The sequence below is a fragment of the Biomphalaria glabrata genome, chromosome 12, assembly GCF_947242115.1.
Source record: "Biomphalaria glabrata chromosome 12, xgBioGlab47.1, whole genome shotgun sequence".
In the NCBI taxonomy this organism is placed as follows: Eukaryota; Metazoa; Mollusca; class Gastropoda; family Planorbidae; genus Biomphalaria; species Biomphalaria glabrata.
The window spans coordinates 2,761,660-2,776,468 of record NC_074722.1 but is presented as its reverse complement, the minus strand read 5'-3'; the positions used below and the strand labels follow the sequence as shown (position 1 = coordinate 2,776,468).

At 35.6% G+C, this 14,809-nt stretch overlaps 2 protein-coding genes across 8 annotated transcripts; one reads left to right on the top strand and one right to left on the bottom strand.

Moving 5' to 3' along the window:
* Positions 1 to 2,626: 2,626 nt before the first annotated feature.
* On the bottom strand, positions 2,627 to 10,178 carry LOC106055862 (uncharacterized). 2 transcript variants are annotated; one of them, XM_013212351.2, is made up of 7 exons: positions 9,995 to 10,178; positions 7,709 to 7,901; positions 7,094 to 7,284; positions 6,859 to 7,000; positions 6,078 to 6,241; positions 5,665 to 5,784; positions 2,627 to 4,994 (listed from the first exon to the last, which is right to left on the bottom strand). In XM_013212351.2, the coding sequence occupies exons 1-7, from the start codon at positions 10,013 to 10,015 to the stop codon at positions 4,134 to 4,136; spliced, it is 1,692 nt and encodes a 563-aa protein (XP_013067805.2). In that variant the 5' UTR covers positions 10,016 to 10,178; the 3' UTR covers positions 2,627 to 4,133. The 2 variants fall into 2 exon arrangements, with proteins under 2 accessions (XP_013067805.2, XP_013067804.2); XM_013212350.2 differs by having other exon boundaries at positions 6,078 to 6,256; positions 9,995 to 10,177.
* Positions 10,122 to 12,528, top strand: LOC106055863 (tRNA-specific adenosine deaminase 2-like). Of its 6 annotated transcripts, none has more exons than XM_013212355.2 (2): positions 10,122 to 10,171; positions 11,274 to 12,528. In XM_013212355.2, the coding sequence occupies exon 2, from the start codon at positions 11,279 to 11,281 to the stop codon at positions 11,810 to 11,812; it is 534 nt and encodes a 177-aa protein (XP_013067809.2). In that variant the 5' UTR covers positions 10,122 to 10,171; positions 11,274 to 11,278; the 3' UTR covers positions 11,813 to 12,528. The 6 variants fall into 6 exon arrangements, with proteins under 6 accessions (XP_013067809.2, XP_013067807.2, XP_013067808.2 ...); XM_013212353.2 differs by lacking the exon at positions 10,122 to 10,171 and adding an exon at positions 10,172 to 10,211; XM_013212354.2 differs by lacking the exon at positions 10,122 to 10,171 and adding an exon at positions 10,182 to 10,267.
* The last annotated feature ends 2,281 nt before the right edge of the window (positions 12,529 to 14,809 follow it).

Genomic DNA, 14,809 nt, shown 5'->3' with positions numbered 1-14,809 from the left:
ACTATAATAAAATCTCAAACATAATATGGCATAATGCTCCATTGCTAATCTGTTTTTACCATGACCAAGGTTTATTAACAAAAGTTTAGAGTTTGGCTTCTTGTTAGACTACCAATGTTAGAAGACTTTCTGGTGAAAATGTCGAGTCTGGTGCATCTTAGGGAAAACGAAAAGCAGACGGCTTTTAAAAAAAAAAGGGGGGGGGGGTCGGTCTACGGGTCAACGAATCGGCCAATTTGCAGGGAATAGTCATGAACACGGTAAAATGTTTTACATGTTTCGGATGTTCCTTCAGAGTTGAAGATAATTACTTCCTAGTCCAAACCTCCCGCAGGACGACGGGGGATGGGAGCGGGCAGGGTTTGAACCCTGGACCATCGATAAATCTGAACGACAGTCCAGCGCGCAAACCGCACGACCAGGCAGCCATCCCGACCAGGTTACGGAAGATGCACGTTCAACTGATACAGGGGAGAGTCGGCATATTGGCTTCGATTGGAAAGATCTAGGTCATCTTCAAATAGTAATAAAGAACGTGTCTAAAACATTGAATGATTTCTATAGATATATTTTCAATTAATTAAATGAATCGACAGACCTGTCAATCAAAAAGACACTAATTAAATCCCGACACAAAAAAAAAAAAACAGAGCAGAATGGAAAGAGAAGGTTGACAGATTATGTGTGGTGCCCCTACAGCCCTTATGGAACAGAACAGCTGTTAACAGTTCAAATCTCATACTTCTTCTAGCCAGCTTTTTGCTGCTGAGCTGTGAGCTCTTTTGCAGACTCTACCTAGAAAAAAATAGTGTGCAAATCTCATACTCATACCTGGCAATCTATTTAATGAGGTCTTTTGAGCTGTACACTATATTGTAGTAAATGCTAAGCAAACACACACACAAATATACTTTGTACAAAGTAACAAAACTAATTAAATTCATTTTTCCTTTTCTGTAACATTACGGTACTGTATTATTTATAACTTTACAAAACTACATGTATAGGTTTCAATGTGTTCCATATAGCCATAACAGCTGTAGAACCAGAAAATATAACCCACATTTGAGATACATAAATGCATGGGCATAGTCAGGATTTTATTTTGAGGGTGGGGGGAGGGTAAAAAAATGGTCTGTTTTTCTTTGCAAACACACACACATACAAACATCTATTTGAAAGAGTGATGTCATTTTGTTGTTTATGTAGGATGGAGAAAGCTGAGTATTATAGTTTCTTTTCGTGATATTTCTGCACATTTTACATGGATTTCAAGAATGTCCACCATTTTAATCCACCTTAGCCAGACCCCACTACACTACAGCCCAACAAAACTTGCACTATGTAAAGCTCCTTCGTCTTCAGAGATAAACATATTTCTCATTTCCTATGAGCTCGGAGTTGACTGTTAAGCCCAATTCTCGCTTTCAAAAGCCGGTCACACAAGTCTTTGTAACGCTTGTGTTGACCCCCTGAGCATGGGCGTAGCCAGGATTTTTTTCGGGGGGGGGGGGTGGGGGTGACCCGGCTACGCCCATGCCCCTGAGAGTGCTTTCCTGAACACAGCTCTCCATAAAGAAGTCGTTTTTCTGGCATATGGATTACATGTCCCACCTTTCAGATTTGGGACCTTTTTGCCGTGGCGTGGATACTGCTCATTCATGTTACAACTGTAGGATTTCTATGTCTGATATGTGGTCAAACCAGTTCGCCTGATGAATTTTTCTTATGTAAGGTGGAAGGTTAGGAAGCAGGGTGGCTGAGCGATAAAGTGCTTGGATCCCGAGTTCGAATCCTGGGATTTTTTTTTTGGTATCTTTGGGCGCATCCAAGTCTAACCAGCTCTAATGGATACCAAACATTAGTTGGAGAAAGGAAAGGTGGATGCTCGTTGTGCTGTCCACATGACATCTCATTAACTATGGGCCACAGAAACAGATGACCTTTACATCATCTGCCCTATAGATCACAATGTCTGAAAGGGGAACTTTTACTTTAGGAGAAAAAAGAGAAAAGCATTTTGATTTGCAGTGCTATACAACTAAAAAAAAACATCACTTTTTCCTTGGCACAGACTGCAAATGAGCCTAAAACTCAGCAGCAAAAACCTGGCTATAAGAAAAAGAAAAACATGGAATTCAAAATATAAATTTACTTTGTTTAAAAAACAAAAGAAAGCACACATAAAAACAGAACAGATCTATAAGAAACAAACAACTTCTTTCATGTCAATTTAATGAATAAGAAATAATGTAACAACTATTTCAAATAATAAATTATCAGTGAAAAAGAAAATAAGAATAAGTAGCTGTACATAAAAAAAAAAAAACAATAATACAACAATGCCAAACAAGTAAGTCGAAAATAAATCATATCAACCTCACATTCCATTAAACAGGAAGTAGATAGTAATCCTATGATTCTAGCAGTGCTTGTTCAACAAGGGCCAATACCTCCCACCAGCTGGTGTACAGTAAAAGATGGTTTGTTTAAAAACAAAAAAGAATTTGGGTTAGGATTATAGAATTTGAGTAAAGGCTAGGGAGAGAAAAAAAAAATGTTGGGATTGATTTAAATCACAGAAACAAAATGATTGGTACACTAGTTGAGCAATAGCATTTAAAAAAAAAAGTCTTTGCTTTAGTTCTGACATGGCTTGACAACAGGAAATAAACATTTGAATACAATGTTATCATGCTGGCAACCAATAAAAAAAAAAGACAAGGACACAGCATCATCTATTTTAGTTAATACAGATTGAGTATAACTTAAGCTTTATCAGGCCTCACACAGTGGCGTAGCTACGGTGGCAGAAAGGGGGGGGGGTCCAAATTTGAGTTTCCCCTGGCCCCCACTTGAGGAGGGTCGCCAAACGAAGGTCCTAATTTGCTTTTTTTACATTAAATACTACGCCACTGCCTTTTAATTTTGCTATTCAAGTAGAGTCAAAAACCTAACAGCATTAATCTAGAAAGCATGACATGGGACAATATGAATTGAGATTGGTAACTTGTGCATTATCTGGCCAATAAACAACGATATTACACATTAAAAGTCTTAATGATTATTTTTTTTTAAATTTTACAGATATACTGTACAATTGGAATTTAGACTTACATATTTATTAAGTACATTATCTCATGTCATGATTTCGAATGTCAAAATGCAGGGTCTCCTCAAAAGGTCAAGCCCCGCAGCCCCCAAATCATTAGCTACGCCACTGGCCTCACCTCATCTGACACTTTCTCCCTCGGTGAAAATTGAAGGATATAGTAAAACATAAATAGATATGCACTTGAAGAATTCACTCATAAACTGCACAAAAAGTACTTCCGTCATATACTGCACAAGCAGTAATATTGTAACACATCTCACCAACAATATTTTCATTCAGCACGCAAACAGTAATTTTTTTTTGTCCCAGACCATACAAATAGTCACTTTGTCACATCTTAATACATCTCAAAAAACCAATTCAGAAATAAGAAAGGCTTTCTAGAGACATAAAAGCACAATCTCAACGAGCACTTTAAATATTTCATTGCCATTCACTATGAGATATCTATCATATAATACCTACAAAAATATTAGTTTTATTTATTACATTGATTAAAAAAGAAACTGATACCAGAATAAACCTATCAAGCTAAAACATGATATGCTTCAGTAAAAGAGACCAACAAGTGTGTACAACAGTCAAACAGCTGCATCCTAAATATTTTGTGTATTTAACATTCGAATCATCACTGACCTTTAGAAGTAGTTCATCTGCCTAAAACATTTTATTAGAAAAAAAAAACCATAATCATATTTAAAAAAATAAAATAAATAAATGCCGTCATTTTAATCATCTTTAAGTTCTAACAACTTATCATTTTCCAATATACAAATAGAACATAGATGTCTTATTCATATTATAAATATTGCCACATACTACGAGTCATAAAATGTATTCCAAAATGCTTGCACACTATCCATGTTCAAGAAGAAAACTACAAATGACAGAAAACAATGAATACATTTGAAAGCTGACAATAATAGAACTGCAGGAAAAGAATCTGCCATAAATTGTATAGAATATTAAACTGAGTGTATTCTAGAGGACTGCCAAAGAACTAAGACAGCAAACCTAATCATGTGACCCGGGCTCGTTTGCTTTCAGGCTCTTTACTTTCAAAATGTTCTTCCAAGGATTGCTCCACTTGTAAACTCTCAGATGCCTGAACATAGATCCTGGCCCCGTTTTCTATGTCCATGACAAAACCACCTTGGCCGCCATTATCTTCAGCGTTGTTTGACAAACTACTTACACCGGTCCCCAGGGCAGCCAGACCATCAGCAGCAGTGACCACTTCCATCTGACAGCTGTGCCCGCTACCTAAGATGCCTAATTCACCATGGTCTTCGTGTGACAAATCGGCTATCAGGCTTGTCGCAGTTACAGTGGCATCAGAGATGGATAAGGTAGCAGACGTCTGGTCTTTACCTGGAGCACCCAGAATATGTGAGAAAAGGGTTTGGCCACTGTCTGGAAGACCAGAGGTTGACACAACAGCTGCATTTCTAGTGTCGCTCAACAATGTCCGCCTAGACACCCCAGAGACAGTATTAGGGTTGCGAGTGACAACTACATGGCCATCTACTGTGGTGCACAACACTTGGAAACCTTCCGGTATTTCATTCAGATGACTAACAGCCCCACTTTCGTGGGCATCAGATGCCGGGTCTACTAGCTGATCATTGAGGGAATGGTCAGAGGTATCACTTAACGAGGGGTCAGGCTCGGTTTTGACTATCTGATGATGAAGTTCAGACGAATTGTCTTGGGAGGGTTGGGCTTGACACTGCTCTAAAAATTTAGCCAACTGTTGACTCAGTCCTTGTTTGCCAGCTTCTCCTGCACTAAGAGACTCAATGAGATCCTGTAGCTTGAGCTGGCTCTGTTGAGTTAGTTGCGCTTCTAGGTCTGATACTTGCTGCTGAAGAAGCTCTACCTATTATCAAACACAACACAGTACGATAAACAAGAGCATAATAACTAATACTAAAAAGTAAAGTGCCCCTTTAAGACCAGAGTTTTATAGGGCAGATCATATAATGCTCATCTATTTCTGTGTCTGACATTTAATGATGGTGTCATGAGGCCAGCACAAAAAAACAATTGTTTTTACTGTACAGAAAATTAATGTCAGTAACCATTAGAGTTGGGTGGACTTGAGGTGTCCTAAAAATTCTGAAGTTCAAAATCGTAGTCTACACTAAGATTTGAACCAGCTAACCCCTTCATCACTCAGCCACCATGTTCCCTAATCAGAAGGTGAATGAGAGCTTTCAAGATGGTCATGTCCTTAGACAAGATGAAACGTTGATCAAAGTCAGCCCATTGCATGAAAGAAAGAGGAAAGCAAAAACAAGGCTGTCCACACATAGCAATAGCCTTGCACATTCTTAGAAAGACCTAAATCTGTGGGTACCAGCTTGGAAGAGGCTGAGGAAGTCACCCACGACTGATCTCAGTGGAGGGCCTCCCCCTCCCCCCATGCACTGAACAAAACGGGAGGACTTAGGTAGGTCAGAGTAAGTCAATTAAATTAAATGAGATTTAAAACTTTACTTAAACACAAAAACTTAGAATACCCATTAAGACAGACATTTAAGGTTTACCTGTGCTTTGTATTCCTCCATTTTAGCTTTGTACATATTTTTTTCTTCCTCTTCCAAACGAAAACGGATTTCCCAAGACAAATTTGAATCAACAGCAGTTTTACTTAGTGCTGAGAGGTCCTGGCAAAGAGTAAAATTACAATCTGATGATTATTACCAGTGTGTATAGTGATGTATAAGATGCTTCCTTTTTAGATAACAAAATGGGCTATTTAAAAATATTTTTTTAAAATCTATTTAGAAATCTGCTTGCTATTTACGAAAATTAAAAAAAAAATCATTTGCAATATATTTTGTTTACCCCATCCTACCATCGCTACAAAATAAATAAACCTCAATGATATTAGCACTGTACATAGATTAGAATAAGTTACTAAATTAAAAAAACAAACAAAAAAAAAAAACAGACTTACACTGGGATGAATAATATGACTAGCAAAAGCCGACTCTAACTGATCCCCCTGTATAATCATTATGGTTTCTTCATCCTCTCGCCCTCCACAATTATCTCCCTTTTTCGCCGCATCATGCTTGACCTTTATTTTTTGCACTGCACTATGACGGTTAGCACTTGATCCTGTTAATAAAATATCTGTGAAATAAAATGGAAAACTATCAAAAGTGATGCTGCTATGTTATTTGGCATAGAAATGTAGGCATCTTAATCCCAACCATATATTTGAAACATGTAAAAACTACTATATAATATAATAATGAATTGAAAAAAATCAGTATGGTAATAATAATCATGATTCAAGTTATATATTGCTCAGTAAGCATGAAAAAAAAATCACATTGTAATGATTATATTGATTATTTTTTCAAGTTTTGAAATAAAAAAATAAAAAAAACTAAACAAAAGGAAGAAATGGAGCAAATACTAGCAGCTAGCACCTAATTAAATTACCACCAAGATGGCAACCATTTGTCTTCATTGTATATTCAATTTTCAAATTCACCAGTTTGTTACTGAATAAATCACATCATAAGTTTGTTACTGGAATAAGTTTGGTAAAGATTTTAGTTCTTTTGATTGTCTTTTCCTTAGACTGCCAAAATGTATGGAATTCACTCCTCATAGAGCTCAAATTACCCTAGGTTCAGAAGCCAAGTGCTTAACCACTCAACCACCGCACCCCTGAATCTACTCTAAACAATGTAAATTAACTGGTTGAAGAAAAAAAAATCACATACTTTGTTCAGCCAAATTAATGGCAGACTGAGCTAATGTAGGGTGGATTATTTCCTGGACAGGATTTTCTATGGAAGCGAATGCATCTTGGCTTGAAGTGTTATGGTCTTCATGGGGTCTGACTTCAGGTGGAGAGTTGAGATCCTAGCCACAGATAAACAACATTATTTATTTCGATGAATGTTTATAGTTTTAGATGATAATTAATATCCAGACACTAAAAACGAAGCTCTATACCTGAGTGATCTGTATCTGAAAGGTAGTTTGTGGATTGCGGAAGTGAGTTTTATAATGCTTTATGGCCTCATCCCTTCTATTGAAACCGTTGCGACAACGATAACAATGCCAGTGAGCTCCTTTGAAACGTTTTTCTCCTTTAATGATACCTATGATATCACACTGATCACAACACCTCAGAATCTTCAAACCTGCAAGAGGAAGCAAATTCTATGTCATTGTCATTTTTTTTTAACATCAATTGTCAAATAAATTAAAATTTTTAATGTTTACAAACAAACAATACTACAGGTACCGGTTCTAAAGACAACTTCAAAGATATTCTCCTCTTCTTATTCATAGTTCGTCCACCGTGGTTCGATGATGACCACTTATGCCATCCAGGAAGGCTGAGGGCTTTGCACTGGGATTTTGTGGGCCATCATGTGTCTGGTGAGACCTATGTGAGCCCGGAATGTTTGGCTGCACACTGGGCAGGCTATTCAATAGTGAAAGGATGGGGTGCTAGAAACAAATGAACTGAACATCAGTCCTTTGAACTGCTAGGCCTAGTGGGGATCTCTATATTACTTATAAATCCTCCACCTATTTAAAACAGTATGAAGTAAAACTAACCAGCAAATTCAATGCCTTTGTCAACATGTTTCACTCTGTAGTGAGCCTTAAGGATAACAGGATCTTGGTAGGCATCAGTCTTGACACAGAAAGGACAATGCAAGTGAGGTGCTTTAACTGGACACCTATCATCAAGGCACTGGGAAGGAGTGTAACTATTTTCTGTTCCTTTTATACGAACACTTGGGTGAGTCTGAAAAATTGTAAAAAATACTTGTTAAGTTTAAACGTTATTAAAAACCTGACAAGAAAACCAACATGCTAAACAACCTTTACTTTAAAGCCCTCCCAGTATGTATCATGTTCATAACCTGTAGTTTATGATGTTTTTATTAATAGGGCTTGTTGGAGTATATTGCTGTGACCAAAATGTTAGCAATAAGTGATTAGTATGTAATAGCCATAACCCAAGTATGTTAACAGAAATAAAAAAAATTAGGAAGATCACTAATCAGAATCATGTTAATGAGTCTTGCCATCTAGTATATTTAATGTAATTAATTGTAAGGTGTATGCATATAATATATGGGTGTATGTCCAGAATTAAAACCAAAACTGTTTGACTAATCTTGATAAAACTTGGCATAAATGTTCCTTAGATAGACTCTCAACTGGAGGTTTCTAAAAATAATAAAAATTTATTTTAATTTGAATCTAGATATAGCTTTATATATATTTATAGCTATATAGCTTCTGTCAATTAACTAAAAAAAACATAAATGAGGATAGTATCAAAATATTGGGTTGAAAAGGCTCTATCTAACTAGACTCTATTGTTATTTTTAATACATTGGGTCATTGAGTCTGAAAATTAGAATCTAATTAGAATCTAAATCAAATTCTAAGTAACTCAACTAGATTCTAGAAATCTAGATCATCTATCAGTATGAGTACTATGAGTATCATCTTCTATTCTATGTATGTCCCAGCCTATGACTATGATGATTGTCTAGATCTACTAATCTAGAACTAATAATAATATTTAATGTATAGAAATCTAGATCTAGAGTCTAGTAAACTCTAGTACTATATATTTTATATAGATCTACTCATCTATGATCTAATCCAGAATTCTACTAGATGTCTGTATTACTCTGTATAGAGTATAGAACTATAGATCTAGTAAAGTCTATTTATGATATCTCTCTTTTCTCTATAATAAACTATAATATTAATAATTTATAAGACTAATTCAGCTCACATACAACTAGCAGGAAATGAGAAGGCTGACACACTCGCCAAGAGTGGGAGAACAAACTCACAAGTAAACTCTGCACTCTATCCAGAAGAAATGAAGAAATTAATTGTAGATAAAATAAATGAGAAATGGATGAGCTCCCATCCAAATCACAAGAAAGATGATGCTTACTATAAGCTATCCCGACAAGACCAACGTCTAATCTTTCGACTCAGGACCGGACACAACAGAATGCGACAACACATGTTCCGGAAGCTCAAAATTGGAACCAGTGAAATCTGCCCATGTGGAGTATCACCAGAAAATGCCGACCACGTCCTCCAAAACTGCTCTCTCTACCAAGAGGCCTGTATAAGACATTGGCCCCAAATCACCCCAATAGAAAGAAAACTATATGGAGAGCTCCCTGATTTGGAAACCACTGCGCAGTTCATCTCATGTATTGGTCTAGTCATATGAACACTCCAACATAACAATGAGAACGATGAAGAAGAAGAAGAATAAGACTAATAAGAGCTTGACTATGAATACTTATATTTTATATATATATATTATATACTATAATAATATACTCATAATAACTTATTATGTTACGTAAAGTAAAAACTGCGTGAATAATGAATAGTTATTATAGTTACATTATAGTATTTATAGTTAAATAGTATGAAGTATGACTCTACTAGTAGAGTAAGTGTGAGTATCAGTATGAGTATCAGTATGAACTAGTCAACTAGGCTTACTAGGAGTGACACTAGAGTGACTAGACTAGTCACTCTAAGACTAAGACTAAGACTCTAGAGTCTTATTTATAGTCTATAGTTATGATAGATTCTAACTAGTAGATCTAGACATTCTAGATCTAACTACTTTTAACTAGAGTTTTACTAGTCTTATTAAGAGTTAAGAGTAGAATAGAAAATAATAGATTATCCTCTACTGCCTCCTCTAGTTATACTGAAATACTGTCTATTATTACTTATTTTATTAGATAACTAAGTATAATTATTAATATTCATCGACATTATACAGGCATAACCTTAAGTTTAAGACTAAGATGAATTAATACTCATATTTAAGCAAACACTTACAACAAAAGCTAAAGAACTCATGGCAAAGCTTCTTTGCCAACGTTGTTTATTGTATATTATCCACCATGTGAAAAGCTCTACAGTTTATCGTAGAAAACCAAAATAAACAGACAGTTGTGTTCACGTCATTGAAATGGACGGTGTCAGAATCAGTGACGTCACGAAATGGGAACGCAAGTAGGTTGCAGATTTAGTCCGCACTGAATTAGTCGTGCCGGTACTGTTAACAAAAATATGTCTTATTTTTTCCTTTATTTCTCATTGAAAAATAAAGTAAATCTAAAATATAGATAAGATCAAAATTCAAAATTAAAAAAAAAATAGATCTAATAAATGATCTAATATTAATAGATCTAGAATCTAGATTAATCTAGACGGTAACTAGTCTAGTGTCTAGTGAGACTAGACTGTACTAACTGTAGTCACGTAGTGTCAATACCGGCGCATTTCATGCTCGTATGATAATTTTAAAAAGTCAACACTTCAACACACACAGTCACTAAGTCAGTCCCACTCGCAACACTCTATAAACTCTATATAGTACTCTACTACTACTATAGTAATAGGTAACTAGATTTATTTAGTTCCAGAATCATTTAGATCTATTCACCATGACCTAGGGCTAGGTCTGGTCACTACTCTAGTTTACTCTAGATCTAGTTACTAAGTTACTAGTTATTACTAGATCTAGTAGTATAAAGTATAGTAGTTATCATCCCCTCAGTCATAGTATGACTATGAATGATTAATGATTTGATTATGATATACAACATACACTGACTATAGAGTCTAGATCTCTGTCACTACTATAAATTCTAAACCTAGATTCCAGTAGGCTAGTACTACTAGTAGCTCTATTGATACTATATAATAGTCTATAAAATAAAGCTAGGAAAAATTTAACTTTCAATACTTTCAAGGGCTGAAGGAATAATTCAATAAGAATAAATAAGAGTACCGTTTACAAGTTGTGAGCACACTAGATTGCGGCCTAAGTATGGCTAGTCCAGACTCATATGTTGATCTAGTCTAGACTGACTAGACATAGATTATTGTAGGCTGCAAAAGCAGAATTGTGTTTTTTTTTAACCCCATCAATGGTCTCCATGAAACATACACATACACCTATAGTATAGAATAGACATACACTATATCTAATATATGTAGAATCTAGTCTCTTAAGGAACACCCCAATGTATTGTGAACATATAGCTATACTTTTGTTTAAAAAATTAATAAATATACAGTGCCTTGTTTATTTTTTAAAATTTTGTTTCAGTTAAGATGTCAGAAGTGGATGTAAATAAAATCCATGTTGATTGGATGTACAAAGCGTTGGAATTGGCGGAAAAGTCTCTGAATGCTCAAGAAGTTCCTGTTGGGTGTATAATTGTCTACAATGATCAAATTATAGCTGACGGTGGAAATGAAGTGAACGAAACAAAAAATGCGACAAGGCATGCAGAGATAATCGCCATTGAGAAAGTCAGAGACATGTGTCAGAAACAAAATATAGCTGAGAAAGATGTCTTTGCTAATGCAACTCTTTATGTTACAGTTGAACCCTGTATTATGTGTGCTGCTGCTCTGAAAATAATGGGTGTACCTCTTGTTGTGTATGGCTGTGCTAACGAACGATTTGGTGGCTGCGGATCAATTTTAAATATCGCTAGTGATAAAAGCCTCTCTCAGGATTCTGGTTCTTGTTTCGATGCTATTGGAAATGTTCTTGCTGACAAAGCCGTTGATTTACTGAAAACATTTTATAAAGGGGAAAATGTAAACGCGCCAGATAACAAAAGGAAAAAGAAATCTTAACTCGTTAAACCGGTTAAATAAAGGCTTATCGTCATTGCCTAATGCAATATACATAATCCATTCCACGATATTTTATCAGGCCAATGATAAAATGGTGAAGATTTAGTTGGTTGATGTACAGCCTGACAGAGACATGAATAGATCCCCACGATACCTTGGATTGGGGAACAAAATGGCTGAAGGAAGGGATCAGAAACATCACTTAGCTGTGACAGAACTTAAATCAGAAACAGTACCAGTACATTGTGATGGTGTTGCCTGTTATGTCATGTCACTAACACAGCCTACAAGTGGCCACTTTGGGAAGTAAAAAAGTAGCAACAAAAAAGCTTTTGTTTATTATATGTGTATGTTGTTCTAAAAAAAAGTATATATGTGTATGTTGTTCTAAAAAAAGTATATTATATGTGTATTTGTTTCTAAAAAAAGTATATGTGTATGTTGTTCTAAAAAAAAGTATATTATATGTGTATTTGTTTCTAAAAAAAAGTATATGTGTATGTAATTCTAAAAAAAAAGTATATGTCTATGTTGTTCTAAAAAAAGTATATTATATGTGTGTTTGTTTCTATAAAAAGTATATGTGTATGTTATTCTAAAAAAAAGTATATGTGTATGCTGTTCTAAAATAAAATGACAAAGTCATTATATGTTGTGAGCTTAACTGAAATATATTAAAATGCATGGCTACTCTTTCCATGGTAGCTGTCACTCAAGCAATGGATATTTCTTTTTTTTTATCTATTTTTACATCAGTGGCATTTAGGATTGCACTTAATTATCTTGATTGTATTCTTTTAGTTTTATTTCTGAAAAAAAAAAATAATATTAGAGTTGCATGCCCCTGACATAGTTCATGAAGTTGTTCATAGTCTTTTTAATTCAAATTGTATTCTGGGAAAAGTGGGAATCATTTTTGTATAATAATGTTCCTCTCTCTTCCACTACTATAATTTGTTTGTGCCCAAAAAAAAAATTATACCGGTATTAATATTTACTATAGGCCTATAAATTACATACATTCCTTCACAAAAGAAAATTATTACTGTACTTTGTGTATCTGAAGGTCGCAGCTGGGGCTGCGTGGCACTTGAAATACTGCACTCCTCATTAATCTTCGGACTCGAATGCAAGTCTTATTTATATATATATATATATATTATAAATGACACTAATGACTTCAAAAGAAAAGATAATTTAAACTTAAACAGATAAATGGGTTTAATGTTTAACCCCCCTTCCCCTCTTTTTTTCCCAGAGTATGTCTATGAAGTGTCCATTAGCGTGCTTGGTTTCGCTCCTCTACCATTGCAGTGGATCTGCCTAGGGTCCTGTAACTTGAGATGATCTGCACTGCAGCCTCAGGGCAAGCATAAGATAATTGGCGGCCCCAAATAAAAATAAAAAATTGAAAGAAAAAAATACCCAGTACCGGATACCGGCAATTCAATTAAAACCTAGTGTACTCCAACACTCACAATGTGCACAAGTTTCGCTAGTTCTTCTCTTAAAATTATGTTATTGAGTGTGAGGCCCCAACTGGTCATGAGCCCAAGTGCAATGAACTCCTTCGGGACATGGTTGCTATATGGCCCCTAATGGTCGTGAGCCCGGATTAGGGTTAGGGATGCTAGGCCCCTGCCAATGCATGAACTCCTTTTTTTGAAGTAACGTCTGTAATATATAAGATAAGAAGGAGAAGAATCATTTTGGTACTATCTTCTATAATTAAATTTATCAGTTGAAAATACACATTCACTCTTCACAAGAAGAGATGAAGAAAATGATAACTGAGATAATGCTTGAACTGCAAGAACACGAACCAGAACAGAAATACTACACATAAATTCTAATGGCTTCCTCCTGTAAAAGAGGGGGCTAATACGAATAGAACATATAATAACTAAAAACACGGAATATTCTAACAGAACTCCAGGACCTCTCGGCGTCAACTGGTAAAGATTGTCCCGGGACTTCATTGGGGAAAAAATTATCGCCAGACCAGACAATTTGTAAAAAAAAATCAATCTTAAATTTATATATAGTTCTCTAAACTCCTTATGAGCTCGCCTCAGTCCTGGGTTGACGATAAGTTAACATCAGGAAATCGTACCGGTCCAGCTTTGGGTGTTGGACATAAATACATCAGAATGATCAGATCAATAGCACTTCAGGCTGATCTGTCAGCTGGTAAACGATCCAACAAAATCATTAACTAGGAATAATTTTGGATCTTCGACCTTGTAATGAACTTGAAAAACTGATTTTTTTGATCACTCGCTAATGCTCCTATATCTGCGACTACAAGATAACAGAGCCTGTATACACAAGCTTCCCCCACAGTTTCAGAATGACTGAGTACTGACAACACACCATCTATAAAAACTTCAGTGTGTGTAGGTGTCCCAGAACTGTTGGACATTATTAGAAAATAGAGACATTGACCTTCAAAACTTCGAAGATCATGCATTTTGTGTGAGATGTAAGCCCATGTGGGTTGTATGCGGACTTTCAAAAAGGACTAGCAAATAAAAGCAAGAACTATGAACAATTTCGGAACAAAGTTTTTACATTTGTTGTGATACCATAAAATTCTTTTTTTTTTTTTTCAATTTATCTTTTGGGGGGGGGGGGGGGGAAGCAATAACTATGAATAATTTTGGATCTTCGATCTTGTAATGAACATGAAAAGCTGATCTTGTTTTGACCACTTGCTATATGCTCCTATTTACAAGATAACAGAGCCTGTAAACACAAGCCTCCCCCACAGTTTGAGAATGACTGAGTATTGACAATACACCATCCCAGAAAGTTTGGATTTTACTAGTAAATAAAGACATTGCCCTTCAAAACTCCGAAGATCATGCATTTCGTGTGAGATGTAAGGCCATGTGAGATGTATGCGGACTTTCACGTGTCTAGAGCGGGAAAATAGGACAAGCAAATGAACGCAAGAACTATGAACAATTTCTTAAAGTTTTTAAATGCAATGTAATC